Here is an 18,724-nt window from a genome sequence, read left to right on the forward strand (position 1 = left end):
TCAGGAACAGATCATGCAATGCAGATTTGGGATCTTACACAGAACCGTCAAGCCAGGAGCCTCAAAAACAGATAAGTTGGAGGGCCTTCTTTCAGGAACTGCTCATCTGAAGCACAATGGACTATCGGAGTCAGTTATGTGACTTCTGAAGGAAGGAAAGAAGGAAGGAAGGAAAGAAGGGAGGGATAGAAGGAAGGAGAGAGGGAGGGAGATTGATTTTCTCCTTTTTCCTTTTTTCAATTTTATTTTTCAAAGATTTATTTACATTATTTTAAAATATTATTTGCTTCTTTCGTATAGAGAAAAAGAGAAATTCAGAGGGAGATACAGAGGAAGAGAGACACCCGCAGTATTATTTCAGTATTTGTAAAGCTTCCCCACTGCAAGTGGGAACCGGGAGCTAGAATCTGGGTCCTTGAACACTGTAATGTATATGCTCAACCAGGTGCACCACCACCCAACCTCTGTCTTTCCTTTTTCTAAAAGGGCTTAAAAAAATTTTTTTTAACAGTTAGCTTCTCTACCTTACCATGTAAAGAAACTTTAAAAAAAAAAAATTATCCTCAGATCAAATTCCTGGACTAATCCAGTGAGCTGCTGGGCTTTGTTGGATGTTCTTCAGCCATAGTGGAGAACTCTGGAGGAGGAGAAAAATTAAAAATCCCTTCAGATTGCCAATTGAAAAAGTTCAAAAATAAAATATTTTAAAAATCATTATAAATAACACATAACTGCTAGTAAGGAAGTCATAAAGGAAAACTTTATTAAGAAGAATAAAAGTGAAAATCACCGGCCAAAGGGGCAAAAGAAGAATATCTCTCAAATCAATCCCTCTCTGACAGGGGAAAATGGAGGTGTGAGATACAGCCTGCATGGCTGCAGCCCATGGCTTTCATCAGTCAGGCCCTCTTTTTCTTCTGTTAACCTAGCCTGCCCACCCCCCTCCTCACTTCCCATATCTTTGCTCACTTCTCCTCCCCCCAAGAGGGTTAGATTGTGAGTTCACTCCTATCCACCAATGGGAAGGAAGCAACTCTAGCCCCCTAGTAATGTATAAAGAGCCCCCCCCACACACACACACACACACACACTCAGGATTGCCTTCAGGCTGCTTGCTGTCTTAGACCTTGCACCATTCTTTTTTTTTCCCCCTTGCTCATATCTCTCAATGTCTTTATTCTTTTCTAAGGCTTAGACAGACACCGTTTTCACATATTTCCCAAAGAAATTAGTTGAATCACTTCTAAAATCATCTCCTCTCCCACTCCGCATTTTAGTGTTGTCTTGCTTTTCATATAGGCTCAGCTCACTCGCTTATGTGCTGCACTCCAGGTCTTCAGTCAGTCGTATGTTAAAAAGCCCATTTTGTAAAGCTGGGTGTTGCCGTTTTCAGTGCAATATGTCTAACAAGGATTAAACTAGAATTTTCTTCTTAACTAACAGATGTTAACCAGAGCTCTTTTCTTAAAGACAAGTGTTTAAAGGTCAAACTATTGTTTCTTTCTTAACACTAGTAGAGGTAAACTGAAATCCCTTTCTTAACAATAATAGATACAAATCAGAGTTTATATCTTAACAGTACTGGTTGTTGGGGCCAGGAGGTGATGTACCTAGCTAAGTGTACACATTACAGTGCACAAGGACCCAGGTTCAAGCCCCCGGTCCCTACCTGCAGGGGGAAAGCTTCACAAGTGAAGCAGGGCTGCAGGTGTCTCTCTGTTTCTCCCTCTCTATCTCCCCCCCTCAATTTCTCTCTGTCTCTATCCAATAAATAAATAAAAATTTAAGAAAATGTCTAAGGGGCCGGGCAGTGTTGTACCGGGTTAAGCGCGCATAGTACATAGAAGCTCAAGGACCTGTGCAAAAATCCCAGTTTGAGCCCCGGCTCTCCACCTACAAGGGGGTCACTTCACAAGTGGTGAAGCAGGTCTGCAAGTGTCTATCTGTCTCTCTCCCTCTCTATCTCCCCTCCCTTCTCAATTTCTCTCTCTCCTATCCAATAAAAAAAATGGCCACCAGCAACAGCCCTGGATAAAAAAAATAAATTTTAAAAACTAGAATTTATTAATATTTTTTCATCATCTCTTGCTCAGTTACAAAACCAATAAATGCCCAGTGTTGTGTGAAGTAGTGGGTTATTGGAAAGTTGTGATACTATGAATAATTCCATAATATAGCTGTTCAGTGTTATAGCTCAAGAATTACCAAAGACGTTGGGGCTGGGTGGTGGCGCACCAGGTTGAGCGCACACGTTACAATGCGCAAGGACGCAGGTTCGAGCCCCCAGTCCCCACCTGCAGGGGGAAAGCTTCACAAGTGGTGAAGCAGGGCTGCAGGTGTCTCTCTATCTCTCACCCTCTGTATCCCTCCCTTCCCTCTTGATTTCTGACTGTCTCTATCCAATAAATAAAGATAATAAAAAAATTTAAAGAAAAAAAAAAAAGAATAACCAAAGAATGAGACTGAGGCTGCATGGAGGGTAGGGAGCTATGTTTACTTTTGAATGAGTTAAAGGCCGATTCCTACCAGACCTGAACTTGTACCAGTACCCAGTTTTTATCTGTTCCAAGCTAGGCACAATACAAGCTGATTGGTTACAGTCCATCAAGGTTCTGACAGTAAAAGTGAGAGCAGGTTGGCTGTGTAATCAGAGCCCACAGAAGTGAAGAGTCCACCAGGTCTACAGGTATCTATCTTTCTCTTCCCCTCTCTGTCTTCCCTTCCTCTCTCCATTTCTCTCTGTCCTATCCAACGACGACATTAATAACAACAAGAATAATAACTACAGCAGTAAAGCAACAAAAGGGAATAAATAAGTATTTAAAAAAATTTTAAAAAGAGAACTATATAAAATAAAAAGAATAAGAAACTCAAGATAATTTGAGAGGCGTGTTTCCTAAGGGGGCATTGTTATTCCGAATCTTGGCATTGCCATTTACTGGGTACAAAACTACAGGCAAGTTATTTATCATCCAGGAGCCTTCATTTCCTTATCTGCTAAAAGGGGTAGTAGCTGTGGGGATAGAGAGCATAATGGTTATGCAAAGAGACACTCATGCCTGAGGATCCTAAGTCCCAGGTTCAGTCCTGCACACTACCATATGCCAGAGCTGAGCAGTGCTCACATGAAGTGCTTAACATTCCTTATGTTCAACGAGCATTCAATAAATATTAATCCTCATCTCTTTATTTTAAAAACTATTTTATTTACTTATTTATTTTTAAAGTGAGAGGGAGATACCGAAGCACTGCTCAGCTCTGATTTATGGTAATACTGGGGATTGAACCTGGGAGCTCAGAGTCTCAGGCATGAGAACTCTTGTACTATTATTATGGCTATCTCCCTGGCCCTCTTTTCTCTTTCGACTCCTCTTCTCATCCCCATAAAAACCTTTCAGATAATCAATATCAGTTATATAATGTCTCCCCAAGACTTCTTTTCAGTCCTGTCTAGAACATATTTAGTGTCAACTGAACCCTTTCTCATGAGGCTGACTCATGAGCTCCAGGACTTTAACCACCTCTATTGCCTGGCTTAATGTCTGAGAAATAATTGGCACTCAAGGGGTTTAAACTGATCAGACTTAAGATGCTATCACAGGCCAATCCCATTTCTCAACAGAAGTCTTCTCCCACTTAGGGGAATATTAAGAATTTTATACTCAGTTAAAATGATGAGCGTGGTCTCCCTACATGGACATGTTCAGTCTTCTTGTACTTACCTTGTCAGGAACATTGTAATAGGTTTTACTCAATAGCAATGTTTCCTTTAGTCTTAGTTTTCTCATGTAATCACCTCCTTTCCTCTTTTCTCCTTTCAGTGACCTTGATCATTATCTTTTAGATATTTTTCCTTGGATCTATTTCTTATATCTTTGTGCAGACAGACAAGAATGTTTTTAAATATGCTTTATTCTCTTATTATTATTATTTAAAACATAATTACTTGTTTTATTTTTTTTTTACCTGTTTAATTTTAATGAGAGAGAGGAAGAGAGAGAGAGACCAGAACACTGCTCAACTCTAGCTTATGGTGGTTCTGGGTATTGAACCTGAGACTTTGGTGCCTTAGGCATGAAAGTCTTTTTACATAACCACTAAGCTACCCCGCCCTGTCCATACTTTGCTCTATTTTTAAATAACTTTTTAAAATCAGAATCTCATTCTCCTGCTAATCAAATTGTCTCTACTAAAAGGGATCCAAAATCAAGAGGAAATAAAAGCCCCCGCCAGTCTAGTATCTCAGGTTTCCCTTACCTACTCCCAGCCTGACTGTCCTCTGAGTTCCCTTTCCCCTTCATAGAAAGGTTCAGTTACAGTGCACAAAGACCCAGGTTCGAGCCCCTAGTCCCCACCTGCAAGGGCAAAACTTCATGAGCAGTGAAGCAGGGCTGCAGGTGTCTCTCTGTTTTTCTCCCTCTCTATGTGGACCTTCCTTCTTGATTTCTGGCTGTTTGTATCCAATAAATAAATAAATATAATATATATATATATATATATATATATATAGAGAGAGAGAGAGAGAGAGAGGGACTCAGGAATAATGATGCCCATTTCTAAACTCCTAGGATTACAAAAAGCACTTGGCACAGATACCAATCACATTTTAAAGTAGCATATCTTAGGTAAGCAATATTCCACATACCTAGCAGGAGGTTTTTTTTCCTTGCTCTGCCTCTGGGCAAGGATAGGTCTGGAACACTTGAATCAAGCACTACCTATGCTTTTGTCACATGGCTTAATGGAGCCTTTACTTTTAAACACATGATTGGCACCCATCTATCAAGCTGGGTCAAGTACAGTCCATCCAGCAGGCAGAGAGAAGAATCAAATGACTGCTGAGGTCTCTGCCAGCTTTATGATTTGTCAAACAAATGTAATTATGTCCTATGTAAAAAAAAAAAGAAAGAAAGAAAAAGAAAAAAAAGGAAGGAAGGATGGAAGGAAGGATGGAAGGAAGGAAGGAAGGAAGGAAGGAAGGAAGGGAAGGAGGGAGGGAGGGAGGGAGGAAGGAAGGAAGGAAGGAAGGAAGGAAGGAAGGAAGGAAAGAAGGAAAGAAGGAAAGAGGAACGTTAGAAAGATAGTTCACGGGACAGGTGCCTGCAGTGCCATGCTCATACATCAGGTTAGAGTCCCAGACACCATATAAAAGTTCCATGGCAATGAAAGATACTTCAGTGCTGCGGTGTCTTCCCTTATGTCTGCTGTCTCTATCTAAATAGTAGAAGTGGTTGTTGGTGGGGTTTTTTTGTATTATATTTATTTATTTATTTATTGGATAGAGACAGCCAGAAATTGAAAGGGAAAGGGGGATAGAGAGGGAAAGAGGGGGATGGGTGGTGGTGCGCCTGGTTGAGTGCATGTGTTACAATGCGCAAGGACTCAGGTTTGAGCCCCCAGTCCTCACCTGCAGGGGGAAAGCTTCGCAAGTGGTGAAACAGTGCTGCAGGTGTCTCTCTCTGTCTCTCACCCTCTCTATTCCTCCTCTCAATTTCTGACTGTCTCTAGCCAATAAATAAGTAAAGATAATAAAAAAGAGAGAGGGGGGAGAGAGAGTGGGGGTAGATAGCATGATGATTATGCAAAGAGACTCTCATGCCTGAGGCTCCAAAGTCCCAGGTTCAATCCCCTTGCTCCAACATAAACCAGAGCTGATCAATGCTCTGGTAAAGAGAGAGAGACAGAGACAGAGAGACAGAGAGAGACCTGCAGTCTTGCTTCACCATTTACAAAGCCTTCCTCCCCTGCAGGTGGGAACTAGGGGATTGAACCTGGGTAACATGTGTGCTCAACTAGGTGTGCTATCACCCAGCCCCAAAGAAGTGTTTTGAAGTGGTGAAATCAAGGATGTATTCAAAACACTGACTCCACCACCAAAACACTGACTCCACCATTCAAAAAAAAAAGAAAACACCTCTTAATTATTTTCTTTTTCTTTCTTCTTATTTTATTTTTACCAGAGCACTCCTCAGCTCATGCTTTTCATAGTGCTGGGTATTGACCCTAGAACCTCAGAGCCTCTGGCACATATGTCTTTTGCAGAACCATTATGCTGTCTCCTCATTTCTCTAAAGAACTTTAAAAAGGTCAGAGGTCAATAAATGAAAAAAAATATCCTTCCATCTTCTTTGTTGAAGCTAAGACTTCCACAAGGAAGGGGGAAGACTAAAGTGACCCAAAGAAGGAACTCAAATTAAGACAACCTGACAGCAGAGAAGAAGGGGAGACTGGATGATGAATCAGAGCATTAGCCCCAGAGGGTGTCTCCCTCCCTACTGTATAATTAGGGACTCCATAAAAGGTGTCAGCGCTGGCCACAGCTCACAGCCCACTGCCCCACGGTTCACCTGCTCCCATCTGTGAATCAGGTAAGTCTTATTGACAGTCTGCTTGAGAATCCTTTGGATAGGGGCTGCTGTAGTGTGTGTGTCTGTGAGTGTGTGTGTGTGTGTGTGTGTGTGTGTGTGTGTAAGAGAGACTAGGATTTCAGAGAAAATACAGTCTGTCAGGACACTACTGATGTTATTCAAATGCATAATATACATATTGTGTATTTTATGTATACATACGAAGAGAGATATATATATGAAGAGAGAAGAGGAAAGGGAGGGAGGAGAAAGAGGGAGCAGGTGGGGAGACAGCACAGTGGGTGAGGTCTCAGGGATAGTCCCCCGGCACCATCATAAGCCAGAGCTGAGCAGTGCTCTGGTCTTTCTCTGTGTCTCTTTCTCCATGTATATCTCTCATTAAAATAAAATAAACAAGATACGTATTTTTCAATTATGAACAGTTTGGATGGCATAGACACAGACATTGCTTAACAAGATATGGCACTCAGTGACCCCACACCCCCATGAAAATGAAAATGTCAAGTTATTGTAACAATGGGAATGACTGGATTCAGTTTGACCAGTGAGTTCACTGAACCAGGTCTTCTTAGCAAAACATGTCTGTAATACTTAGCCTTTTTTACTTTTTCTTTTTCTTTTTCTTTCTTTCTTTCTTTCTTTCTTTCTTTCTTTCTTTCTCCCTTCCTTCCTTCCTTCCTTCCTTCCTTCCTTTCTTTCTTTCCTTCTTTCTTCTGATCTCTTTATTTACTTATTTCTATTAATTTTCTAGGGCACAGAGCAATTGAGAGTGGAAGAGTAAATAGAGAGGGAGAGATACCTGCAACTCTACTTCATCACTCGTGAAGTTCTCCCCATCCCCTGCCAGTTGGAACAAGGGGCTTGAACCCAGGCCCTAGACCCTTGGTAGCATGTGCACTCAAGCAGATGTGCCACCACCTCGCATCTATTTATTTTTCTTAGCTAGTGGGTGAGAGTCCCAGAGGGAAGGAGTGACATTATAGCACTGCTCAGCACTCGTAAGGTTTTCCCTGTACATGTTGCTCCCCTGTGGCAGCCAGGGGCATGAACTCAGGTCCTTGCACATGGTAAAGGATGCACTGTACTGAATGAGCTTTCTCCTGGTCTTGAAGCTTTATTCACTTCAAAAATTACATCTTGCTAAACTGAGACAATAGGCTGAACCAAATAGGGGGAGGGGCACAGAAGAATGTTTTCAGTGAGACTGGAAGGGTTAGGCTCATGCTGCTGTCTTCATTTGTGCATCTCTTCCATCCAAGTACTATCCAGGCCCAACCCTGCTTAGCTTCTGAGATCAGATGAGATCAGGCATGTTCAGGTTGGTATGGCCACAGACCATTTGTGTGTCTCTATACTTGTATTGGAACCCTCTGTGCCTCTTCTTTTGGCAATGGAAGTGATTCTGTGCACATGGTGTCACAGGGTGGGGTGAAGTGTCTCTTCTAATAGTTACCTGTGCCAAATCTGATCACGACAAATTATCTGGCAGAGAATTAAATCACCTCTTAAGTTCACATACAATATTCTGAGATAAAGAATAGAGCTGAGGGCTGGGGAGATAGCATAATGATTATGCAGAAGCCTTTTAAGCCTAAGGCTCTGAAGTCCCAGGTTCAATCCCCAGCACCACCATAAGCCAGAACTGAGCAGTGTTCTGGTCTCTCTCTCAGTATCTTTCCCTCTTTATCTACTCTTTCTCACTAAAATAAACTAACTAAAAATATTTTTAACTCTTTGAGTTTCTTTTTTTTAAAAATTTATTTTTCCTTTTTGTTGCCCTTGTTTTCATTGTTGTTATAGTTATTATTGTTGTTATTGATGTTGTCATTGTTAGATAGGACAGAGAGAAATGGAAAGAGGAAGGGAAGACAGAAGGGGGAGAGAAAGACAGACACCTGCAGACCTGCTTCACCACTTGTGAAGCGACTCCCCTGCAGGTGGGGAGCCGGGGGCTCGAACTGTATTCCTTTCGCCAGTCCTTGGGCTTCGTGCCATTTGCACTTAACCTGCTGCACTACCACCTGACTCCCAATAAAAATATTTTTAAAAAGAAAAGAAAAAGAATAGAACTGATGGGCTAGTGAAATAACTCTTGGATAGTGCATTGCTTTTCCATAGACACAACCCAGGTTTCAGCACAAGCCCAGCCCCACCATATTGAAGGAAACTTTGGTGCTGTGGACTCTTTCACTCTCTCTGACACACTCTCTCTTCACAGATATATATATGTATATATGTAAATAGAACCAAGGGGGTAAGGACATGATTTGCCAATTGAGTGCATACTTTACCATGCACAAGAATCTGGATTCGAACTTCCTGCCGCAACATAGGAGCTCATAGTTTCTTGCAGCAAAAGTAATCAATTAATTAACAAACAGACAGACATCAGGGGCCAAGTGGTGGTGCACCCCATTGAGCACAGATGTTATCATACCCAAGGACCCAGGTTCAAGATCCCAGTCCCTACCTACAGGGCAAAATCTTCACAAGAGGTGAAACAATGCTCCAGGTGTCTCTTTGTCTCTTCCCTTCTTTATTTCCCCCTTCCTCTAGATTTCTCTCTATCTCTATCAAGTAATTAAAATAAGAAGAAGAAGAAATGAAATATTAAAAAAAAAAAAAAAGACAGCAGTACTACTGATGTTTCATGTGACGCAGGTGGAGCTGGAGAGGGACAGAGAGAAAGGCCACCCTGGAGTCATCCTTGTGGCTCCATCTGTGAAACTCACTCTGCTTGCTGTCTCTCTCAGCCTCCTGAGCTCCAAACAATGCCTCGGCTACTGAGAGACATCCTGTGTGTGATTGAGACATTCCACAGCTATGCCCAGGAGGATAGCAATGAGGCCACGCTGACCTTCAGAGAGCTGAAACAGCTCATCCAGGGCGAGTTTGGGGACATCCTACAGGTAAGAAGCTCATGAGGCATCTGAGGAGATAGCTCAGTTTGTAGAGCACAGGATTTGCAGGCCTGATGCTTCTGGATTGACCTCTGACACCACATGTACCAGAGCAGTGCTCAGGCTTCCCTCTCTTACATATGAATTCCCCAGTTTAACTCATATTTAATAACTAAGATAAATCATCTAAAAAATGTCTGGAGCAATAACTCAGTGGGTAGGATATATACCTTGCCATGTGCATAATGTAGGTTTGAGCCCCAGCACCACTTAGCATTGGGGGAAGCTCTGGTGCTGTGGTGTCTCTGTTTCTCTCTCACTCACTATATTTCTTTCTGAATGAAAAAAAAAAATCCCAGAAGCAGTGAAATCATGCATATGAAATTTTCCAGCAAAAAAAAAAAAAAAAGAAGAAGAAGCTCATGGAGCTATGGGAATTCTCTATATTACTTTTCTCTATAATCTAAGCAAGATAAGTATAAATGAAACTTGCTCCCCTTTTACACTTGACCTTTTTTTCCAGTCTAATTCCCTACTCTGTGCAATTGCTTAGTCAATCATCTAGGAAAAAAAAAGATAGAAAGAAAGAAAGAAAACAGAGATTTCCTCCCATGACTATTGTTTCACCAAAGGAGGCTTCTTTTCTTTAATACTTTATAGATTTATTTTGGATAGACACAAAGTGAGGAGGGAGGGAGAGAGAAAGAGAGACACCTGCAGCACTATTTCACTGCTTCACTGCTTGTGAAACTCCTCCACCACAGGTGAGGACCAGAGGCTTGAACCAGGGTCCTTGTGCACTGGAATATGTGCATTGTACAAGGTGTGCCACTACCTGGCCCAGCAAAGGAGCCTTCTAAATGGAGCCAAAGCCTGTAGCTAAAGGATGCTCACTGGTGGAATGAAAGCTCCTACTTATCCACAGCTCTCTAATGAAAACATGGACATTCTTAGTATCTAGGGGAAATTTCTCCAAATTGCTTGAGGAATAAGGGCAGAGAAAAGGATTCCTGGGAGCCAGGCAGACACTCAGAACATCTCTCCCCACATAAATCAGTTGACTCCCCATTTATTTTCGTGTAGCCATCCGTCATTCACGCTGTGGAGAGAAACCTGGACCTTCTGGAACTCAATAGCAATAGCACTATCTGTTTTGAAGAATTTCTGCTTGCAATTTTCAACTTGTTGAACTTCTGTTATCTTGACATCCAGTCAATACTCACTTCAGAACCAAGACCAGGAGAGAACCCAGAGGAGAAGCCAGTTGATGGGGATGTTCAAGCAATCAGCACCACTAGTCACTCAACAGAGGGGGCTCTACCAACTCAAGAGAAAGGGGTGTCTCCCTCAGGAGTGCCTCCCCCAGCTCAGTTCAACCTTGAGGTTACAGGAGGAAATGGGATCAACAGAGAGAGTTCACAGGGAGACATTGAGACTCTCAGAATGTCAGGGCACAAAGACTCTCAAAAAGAACATTTGAGACGTGATGAACAGAGCAAGGAAGAAGCTCAAGATGCTCCTGCAACAGGAGACAGAGAGACAGATGCAGCAGGATCAAAACAGGCCATTCATGCCACAAAGCAGGTGGGACAAGATAAGGAGATGCCCAAGGAGGGAGCAAAACCCACCAGGGAGAAGAGCGGCACTGAGCTAAGAGAGCAGATGGAAGGAGAAGAAGGAAACTTAGGAACCCAAAGTTTTCCACCAAAAGGAGTAACACTGACACCATCTGAAGAGCAAGAAATTGCCACCAGTGTGGAAGTGCAGGAACATTCAAGAACACAAGAGCCAGAGAGAAAAGACAAGCTCACATCAGAGCAGGCTGACCTGCCAGAACAAACAGCTTCCCAGAAAATGTTTCAGATGCAGAAAACAGCCAGTAGTGAGAATGTGAGCAGCCTAGCTGAGACTCAAGAAACAGTAGAGGATGCAGCCAGGGCTCCAACAAAGATCAAGAGCTCAGCAGAGCTTGAGGATAGTGAGGAAAAAGCTAAGAGCCAAGACTTACCAACACAAGAAAAAGATGAAACAAAGGACCTGAATTTCCAAGGTGATAGCAAAAACATTCCAGAAATATCTGCTGTTGATGTTAAAAACAAAGAAGGGAGAGAGCCTGAGGTCCATGAAGAAGCAGGGCAGAAGGAAAGTGTGAGACCACATCAGCCTTCAGTCCTGGAAGACCATACACAGGATGAAAAGATGCATGAAGGACTCCAAGAGCTATCCAAACATGGGGACACTGATGGTCCTAAGACACGAGAGTCAGCTTCAGAAGCTGGAAATCAGAATAATCATGAAACCAAAAAGACGACTTATGCCAAGGAAGAAGGCACAGCAGAAGCACTGGCAAGCAGTAAGAACGATCCTAAAGAAGAAGGTGTACCGGAAACAATAGAAAGGATACAGGAGTCAACACCACTTGGGTGGGAAAGCCAGAACATTGGCAAGATTCAGAACAAACTGGTCAAGGAGAAGGCTGGTGAACCGGTACAGGATCCTGAGGCAACAGTCTCACAGAAGGAGAAAGGGCTTTCTGGAATCCCCAAAAGCTGGGCTCCAGATGCTACCAGCAGTTCAGAATTAAATGACCCACCTGTACAAAGGGAGTCCCAGGGTCAAGTAGGCCTACTTGCAGAGTCTGCACAAGGAAGCCTGGATGCTGCTCAGAAACAGGCATCATCAGATGAGAACAATACAAGTCAGGAGGCAATGATGCTGGAAGTCACAGAAGGGCATGAACAGCTCTCCAAGGATCAGGAGCAGCCTCCCCAAAGAGAGCAGGGCTCCAAGGTCAAAGGTCCAGCTCCTGCTGTGGAGCCTCAAGAGCACCCAGAAGCACACAAGTCCACAGGTGAAGCTGAAAACAACTTCCAGGAGATAGAGGCCCCAGGTGCCCTGGATGCAGACTTTATTGACCAGCTTTCTGTAACACAGCTCCCAGTAAAGAAGGAAGACAGTGGGAAAGAGCTAAAGTTCCAGGACCCAAGTTCCAAAGAGGAAGGTGGTGCACCAGAGATGCAGGAGGCTCTAGTTAAAAGTCTGCATGAAGACTCATCAGTCTCCAAGCTATTCCAAGAAACAGAGTCTGCAACATCAAAGCAGGAGAAGGAGCAGCCCCTAGAGCTGGTGGATGCAGACAATGACCCACAAATTTCAGCCAAGAAAGACCACAATACTTCAGTCTCCCAATCAGACCTAAAAGAGAAGATACAGAAAGGTGGAGAAAGAGACTGGAGAGTGGAGAGAGAGACTGTGTATTCCAATCCACTGTACACATACCTGCAAGAGAAGATAGGACAACAAGCAGACAAGACCCAAGAGGAGCTTCAACAGAAAGATCAGAGAGGCAAGGAGTCGTTCCCAGAGAGCTGCAACAGCCCCTCTGGTTCATCCCTTACCAATGATAATCAAGTATCACAGCAGAGCACCAAAGAACTTGTGCCTGGTGGAGAATCAGCTGATACAGAGCAGACATCAGATGCTCTTCAGGCCTTGGCATATGAGCAGAGCTGCCCACAGAAAGAGACACCAGCACTACAGAGGAAGGAACACACCACAAAGCAATGATTTATTGTTCCCAGAGGAGCAGATATTCCAAGCAGTTTCCTATGTCTTGACAGACCACAGATTTTTTTCCTCTCAACTACCCTCAACAGTTACCAATATGAACGTATTCAGATGCAAGTTAATGACCATTTAATGTCCTTTCCTACAGTCCTAAAAAAAGTAAACAACGAAGTGTTCAGCAGTGAGAGTTAAATACCGAAAGAAATATCACACAAAGGAAACATCCTACCTTATGATTCCATTTTCAAGTGCCAGAATGAACTTCTTTGTAGACCACTAGTCAAAATTGACTTATTACTAAAAGTTCCTTCCATGTCTTTAACAGATGCCAATCTCTTTAAATGATTCTGTTTTGTTGTTTTTTTAATGTGGCAGTAGGAGGGGTGAGACTCTGCAATATTCATTTATAATCATTGATTGATTTATAGAAGTCAATTATTTTTTTCACATTTCCTAGCATATATTTCAAGTTTGTCTTTCAAGATAATTTTACATATCACTATAACTTCAAAGAATTATGATTTTTCTAGCACCCAGTTTGAGTCTTGATTCTTTGTTCATGTCCAGGTACAAAAAAATTCATGCCACATATTATTTCATTTATTTTATTCAACAAATTTTATTAAGTTCCTCTCTTTATATGGTCTTTTAGAATTACTGGCTTAAGCAAGCAATCAGAATACTTATGAAGGAGAGAGAATGCAAATTCTAAGTCTGTTTGAGTCCACAAGAAATTCTGTAACTAGTTCACAAATTCTGTAACTAATTCACTAAGCCTACAAGATGTTTACCTATGTGGTCTGATGAAGTCACTGCATTTAAATTGATAAATAAATAATCTAATGGCTATTTATCTTCTGTTGACTCATTTTCCCCTTAATTCCCCATCTAGCCTTGGAGAGTCATCGATCAGGAAAAAAAAAAAAAAAAACAGTCTTAGTGATTTGCGGGAAGTTTTCAAGATGATAATTAAAGGATATTCTTTCATTTAAAAAATATTTTACTGAGGCTGGGTGGTGGCACATTTGGTTGAGCACACACGTTACAGTGTGCAAGAACCCATGTTCAAGCCCCCGGTCCCCATCTGCAGGGGGAAAGCTTCACAAGTGGTGAAGCAGAGCTTCAGGTGTCTCTCTATCTCCCTATCTCCCCCTTCCTCTCAATTTCTGGCTGTCTCTATCCAAAAAATAAATAAAAATTTAAATACATATACATATATATATATATATACATTACTTATTTCTTTTAATGAGAGATATACCGGGAGATGGAACAGAAACCAGAGCACTGTTCAGCTCTGGCTTATGGTGGTGCTGGGGATTGAACCTGGAACCTTGGAGCCTCAGGCATGAAAAAAGTCTCTTTGCATAGCCATTGTGCTCTCTCCCCAGCCCAAGGACAGTGCTTTCAGAGCCTAGTAATGACCCAAGAAATAAATACCACAGCAATTACAGAATGTTTCCTGAAGCCAAAATACCCTAGAAAATATATTCTGTTTTCAAGGCTGTGTTTGCTTTAACTTTGAATTATACCTCTTCCAAATCCCCTCTAGTATTTTCAGCTCTTTTCATTATACTTTCAATTATCAGTGAACATCCCTTTTCATTCCCTTAGATGAGCAAATGACATGCACAATTTACACACATACACACAAACACACACACACACACATATATATGATGTATATCATATCATATCATACACTAGAGTATAAATTAATCAACCCTTTTGGCAGACAACTCATTTAACATCAAGAAAATATAAACTTGTCAATATTTCCATTTTATAAATAAATTTTTTAATGCAAACTTAAAATTCTCCACTGTACTTATTCAATTAGTAAAGATCATTTGTGTGTTTGTTTTTAATAGCACAGAGTGAGGGCCAGGCATTGGTGCACACATAATACAGTGCATAAGGATCCAGGTTCAAGCTCCTGGTCCCCACTTGCAGAGGAAAGCTTCACAAGACACCTGCAGGTGCCTCTCTCCCTCTTTTCATACCCCTTCCCTATCAATTTTTCTCTGTTTCTATCCTAAATAAATTACTTGATTAAATACAGAAGGAGAAGAAGATAAAGACCAAGAGGAAGCAGCATCAGCAACAACACAAAGTGAGATTGAGTGTGGCGAACACAAAATATCTTTGTGATCAGTTCTAAGCATTCAAATGAGCATAATCATCCTGGAAAACAATCTAATAATTGGCAGAAAAGTATCCAAAAACACTCCACAGATAGCACTGCAAGGAAATAATCAGAAATTTGCATATTCATCTACAGAGATTGGAAGATAGTTCACTTGGTAGACAGTGCACTTTACCATGCACATGGATCTGAGTTCAAGCCACCTGGCCACTACTACATTGGAGCACCGAGTGCTGTGGAGCCACTCTGCAGTGATTGGTGCAAAGATGAACAAGTTTGCTTTGTGTTTGTTTGTTTGTTTGTTTGTTTGTTTCAGGTTGCCAGGGGCCTTGGAAGATGACACACTTGTGTCTCAGAGAACCGTCTAACTAAAAGTGGGATTCAAGAGTTATATAGAGTGGTGGGCCTTTAGGGGAGAGGGAGTTCAATCACATCTAACTGGTTCTGGCATGGGGTAGTTTTTCTGGATGAAAAGGGTCCTGTGACCAGGAGTGAATCAGATACATAAACTAGAGCCTTATGGTCTATGAAACTTCAGCACAGAATCATTAAGACTTTCTACCAAGACTTGTCTTTTTCCTAGAGATCTGTGATATGACAGATTTCTGGTTTTTAAATTTAGAAGTGTGTATGTGCTCTGTGGTTGTGATGGGAAAATTTTTTTGCATTTTTTTTATTTATAAAATGGAGATATTGACAAGACTATAGGATAAGAGGGATACAATACCACACAGTTCCCACCACCAGAACTCCCTATCACATCCCCCGACCCCTTGAAAGCTTTCCTATTCTTTTTTTTTTCTGATTTTTTTTTATTGGGGAATTAATGTTTTACATTCAACAGTAAGTACAATAGTTTGTACATGCATAACATTCCCCAGTTTCCCATATAACAATACAACCCAAGTAAAAGACTCTGGGGTGGGTGGGTGGGGAGAATACAGGTCCAAGAAGGATTCAGAGGACCTAGTGGGGGTTGTAAAGCTTTCCTATTCTTTATCCATCTGGGAGTATGGAGCCAAGATCATTGTGGGATACAGAAGGTGGAAGGTCTGGCTTCTGTAATTGCTTCCCTGCTGAAAAAGGGTGTTGGTAGTTCGATCCATACTCCCAACCTGTCTCTCTTTCCTTAGTGAGGTAGGGCTCTAGAGACACATTGGTGGGGACACATTGGTGTCATCTGCCCAGGGAAGTCAGGTTGGCATCATGATAGCATCTGGAACCTGGTGGCTGAAAAAGAGTTAAGATATAAAGCAGAACAAGTTGTTGAACCTAAAGGCAAGAATATTGCAGACGAAGATTTGGGGGTCTCCATTTTGGAAAAAGCCCAGAGGTCTATTTTAAGTATAGTCCAAGGGGCCCATGACTTAACTAGTTTTTGCCTGAGTCTGACAGCTAACATGCAGGAGGACCCACGGCACTGTTGGTATAGATAATAGATGAATATTCCTTTGTCATAACCTGTGTTCATATTTCTCTTGTGTCCTGGCCTTACAGCAATCAGAGGTTGCTGCTAATAACCCACACTCCTAAGCAGAACAGCCTGAGATATCCTTGAGAGATAAGAACCTTTAGGGAGGAATTCAGGCTGGCTGGCACCAGGGAGCAATTCAGGCCCAAGATAAGTTCCATACCCCTCCACTCCAGAGCCAAGTTGCATTGTGTCACAGTAAAACATCAATCTTGACTGCATCCCTGTGAAAACTAATTCATCTTGTCTTGCTCCTTCGTTACTGAAATGTCACCATGTTTGTAAAATCCTATAAAGTTGGAAGACATCCCTATGAGGGTCACAGAGAAATTGCTGGAGTTATCCAGTTCTCTAGCCCCACTGGTGTGAAGTAAATAGCCTCTCTTTTTCACCTCATCCGACCCTGGTTTGTGTTATAGCCTCTCTTTTTTACCTCACCCGACTCTGGTTTGGTGTTTGGGGATGAATTTCTGCAACATTGTCTGAGGAAATGGGGTCATAGTTCGAAAAAGGACTAGGAAGTTGGATCAGAGAAGAGAGTAGCTCCCAAATATGGGGAAAGCGTATAAATATTGTTAACTATAAACCCCATTGATTTGAGCTGGGGCCCAGATTCTGCACAGGAGCCTATGTAATCTCTGTAGGTCTAAGCTTGCATTCTTTGGTCACAGCTAGGAACATTCCAGGCTGTACTAATATTTCAGGACCCATCTTCCTCAAGTGGTAGAGTATGATGTCCAGCCTCATTCAGAGAATGGAATAGTCCCTACCATTATTTCTCCCAGTCCTGGAACCTCTGGGTAGGGGCTCACTTTCCTGCATGCTTGTCTCAATTCACACCAATTGATACTGCATCTGCTGATCCCAACCTATTCAGTGCAACCAGTACTACCTTGACATGCTTCACTTCAGATTGCATACAGAGATGTTAGGCACAGAATGTCAACCCTCCAGCTTCATTACTCTGGTAAGAACTTTCCTAGCTCATAGGACTCCTTAATTCAATTTCGGGTGGTACACTTCCTAACAAAGCCTCAAAAAACCTACATATATACCAGGGTCCATGAGATAGGGCTTATGTACACATATCTCCATAACATATACACCTTAAAGAAATAGCACACAAAGCTGACCTTGTCAGACAACGTAAGGATTGCAAAAGCTAGATAAGGGCAAGAGACTGGCATACTTCAGTGATAGTGACTCCTTGGTCACTATCAGGCCACCCCATCATCTGCAGCCCTAGACAGGGAGTCCTGGGATTCCCAGAGACATGATGGGCCTAGACCTCTAACAGATCCCTCTCTCCACGGTCACTGGTCATCTCCCTCAGGAACAACAAAATGGACCCCTCTGTGGGCCCCTACCCCTCTATGTGGATGGGAAATTTTATAACCCTGTAAACCATCATCTTATCACCAATGAAACAAATGAATAAGACTCTGTAATGTTTACTCCCTTATTAAAAGTACCATCTTCGGGGTCAGGCAATAGTGCAGCAGGTTAAGTGCAGGTGGTGCAAAGTGCAAAGACTCGTGTAAGGTTCCTGGTTCGAGCCCTGGCTCCCCACCTGCAGGGGAGTCACTTCACAGGCAGTGAAGCAGGTCTGCAGGTGTCTATCTTTCTCCCCCCTTCTCTGACTTCCCCTACTCTCTCCATTTCTCTCTGTCCTAGCCAACAATGACAACATCAATAACAACAACAATAAGAAAACAAGGGCAACAAAAGGAAATAAATAGATAAATGTTTTTTAAAAGTAACAATAAGTAAGATAGTTCCAGGTAATAAGTTTGGTAGTGTTATTGGGGGCACAGGAGTGGGAAGGCAAAGGTAGGCAGAAGTGGACTATTCCATCCATCTTTGCTGAGGACAAGGTGGATGTGGTCCTCCCGGGAACTTCAGAGTCTTTAATTGTGTCTTGGTTCTTGGTTCCTGCTTGGATTTCTTATTTTATTTTTTTATATAGAGACAGACAGAAGTTGAGAGGGATGGGGGAGATAGAGAGGGAGGAGAAAGACACCTGTAGCACTGCTTCTTTACTCATGAAGCTTCCCCCTACAGGTAGGACTAGGGGCTTGAACTCAGGTCTTTACACATAGTAATGTATACACTCAGCTGGGTGCACCACCATATGACCTCTTAGCTGAGTTTTAATTTTCTATATGCTTGTGTTAGCTCTTCTCTTAGACTACAAATTCCTTGATGACAATAATCAGAACGTACACTCAGGGGCTGAGTGGTGGCTTGCCCTGCTGAGTATGTGCAAGGACTC

The 18,724-nt window shown here is 42.2% G+C and overlaps 1 protein-coding gene across 1 annotated transcript; it reads left to right on the forward strand.

Annotated features, from left to right (window-relative positions):
- Positions 1 to 6,323: 6,323 nt before the first annotated feature.
- On the forward strand, positions 6,324 to 13,684 carry TCHHL1 (trichohyalin like 1). Its single transcript, XM_007530687.2, has 3 exons — positions 6,324 to 6,368; positions 9,122 to 9,277; positions 10,352 to 13,684. The coding sequence occupies exons 2-3, from the start codon at positions 9,140 to 9,142 to the stop codon at positions 12,833 to 12,835; spliced, it is 2,622 nt and encodes an 873-aa protein (XP_007530749.1). The 5' UTR covers positions 6,324 to 6,368; positions 9,122 to 9,139; the 3' UTR covers positions 12,836 to 13,684.
- Positions 13,685 to 18,724: the final 5,040 nt, after the last annotated feature.

The sequence above is a fragment of the Erinaceus europaeus genome, chromosome 11, assembly GCF_950295315.1.
Source record: "Erinaceus europaeus chromosome 11, mEriEur2.1, whole genome shotgun sequence".
NCBI classification, from domain to species: Eukaryota; Metazoa; Chordata; class Mammalia; order Eulipotyphla; family Erinaceidae; genus Erinaceus; species Erinaceus europaeus.

What these genes read in the sequence shown, in the direction of transcription:
- TCHHL1 (XM_007530687.2), top strand. Translation starts at nt 9,140, where the DNA reads ATGCCTCGGCTACTGAGAGACATCCTGTGTGTGATTGAGACATTCCAC. An exon ending in AGTTTGGGGACATCCTACAG is followed by an intron (nt 9,278 to 10,351) that starts GTAAGAAGCTCA and finishes ATTTTCGTGTAG; the next exon opens with CCATCCGTCATTCACGCTGT.